Genomic DNA, 1,550 nt, shown 5'->3' with positions numbered 1-1,550 from the left:
TCACATATACTAACTTATTCTTATTTTCTGCCTTATTGCTTCATGATATTAGAGTCATATTTTTTCCTGTCATGGTAATCATGATTTGTTCCAAGTACATCAATTAATGATAGCTTATAATTTATAATAGGTATGATAGGTATGTTTATGAGTGTCATTTAATAATCCATATCTATTTAAATCATCTCCAATAATACTGACACTTATTCTTTCAGATTTATTTCTTCATTAATAAATATTATTGAATGTCTACAGGAAAAGCACTGAATAATTTTGTTTGTTTTTTATTTGTTGTAGATCACTAATTATTATATGTTCTAACAGCATTAAATGTGAATTTATAGTACTTTATTATTTTTTCTACTTTGGTTTTGATTCTAACATGAGAAAAAGCTATGTATTATATATGATCTATTTGAATTATCTTTACATAGTGTTTGAGTTATGTTAATTATGTAGTGCTGAAGTCTAGAAGGTCTACGTGGAGCTAACATATTGGGACCATAATTTTTTCATGGCTTCTTGCATTTTTTGATTTCTCAGGGTATAAATAAGAGGATTCAGTAAGGGTGTAATAACAGTGTAAAATACAGCAAGGATTTTATTTCCTGTAAAACTACTGAATGGCCAGGCACAGATAAAGATACAAGGTCCAAAGAACAGAGTGACCACAATGATGTGAGCAGACAATGTAGACAGAGCCTTGGCAAGCCCTCCAGATGACTTTTGTCGTACTGTGACCAGAATGACAGTGTAGGAGACAAGAAGGAGGATGAAACAGATAAATGAGAGCAGTCCACTATCAGCAATGACAAATAATTCCAGGGTATATGTTTCAATACAAGCAAGCTTGATCACAAGGGGAAGGTCACAAAATATGTTGTCTACGCTATTGTGGCCACAGAAAGGCAAGTTCATTTTTAATATCATTTGGCTCATGGTGTGAATAAAACCAATTGTCCATGAAAGTATCACAAACCCACTCAGCAGCCTGGGGCTCATTATTGTCCTGTAGTGCAGAGGTTTACATATGTCAACATACCTCTCAAAGGCCATGGCTATCAGAAGAGTCATCTCAGCACCCCCAAAGAAGTGCACAAAGAACATCTGGGCCATGCAGCCCCACAAGGAAATGGTCTTGTGTGCAGCGAGCAAGTCTGTGATCATCTTGGGTGTGGTGACCGTGGAGGGACACATGTCCAAAAAAGAGAGGTTTCCAAGGAGGAAGTACAAGGGAGAACGAAGGGTGGAGCTAAATGTCACTGTGGCCATAACGAGAATATTCCCCATAACAGTTGCACCGTAGATCAAGGAAAATGTCACAAAGAAGAAAATCTGAATTTTCCATGGCCCAGAAAAGCCTAGAAAAATAAACTCAACCACTACAGATTCATTTTTAAGATCCATTTACTCAATTCAAAAAAGTTTCAGATGTTCTTTAAGTATGAAAAGAACAAAAAGAAAATTAGCCACAGTTAGCACTGATATTTTACTATTTCTATTTGATAAATAATAGGTGGTGAGATGAGAGCATGTAACCTTAAACATAC

At 35.4% G+C, this 1,550-nt stretch overlaps 1 protein-coding gene across 1 annotated transcript; it reads right to left on the bottom strand.

The window, feature by feature from the left end:
* Window positions 1–477: 477 nt before the first annotated feature.
* On the bottom strand, window positions 478–1,550 carry LOC100668150 (olfactory receptor 4L1-like). The gene has a single exon (XM_003423544.3). The coding sequence runs from the start codon at window positions 1,405–1,407 to the stop codon at window positions 478–480; it is 930 nt and encodes a 309-aa protein (XP_003423592.2). The 5' UTR covers window positions 1,408–1,550.

The sequence above is a fragment of the Loxodonta africana genome, chromosome 10, assembly GCF_030014295.1.
Source record: "Loxodonta africana isolate mLoxAfr1 chromosome 10, mLoxAfr1.hap2, whole genome shotgun sequence".
Taxonomy (NCBI): domain Eukaryota; kingdom Metazoa; phylum Chordata; class Mammalia; order Proboscidea; family Elephantidae; genus Loxodonta; species Loxodonta africana.
This window is presented reverse-complemented; position numbering and strand designations above follow the sequence as displayed.

Coding starts and splice junctions, on each gene's coding strand:
- LOC100668150 (XM_003423544.3), bottom strand. CDS start 1,407: ATGGATCTTAAAAATGAATCTGTAGTGGTTGAGTTTATTTTTCTAGGC.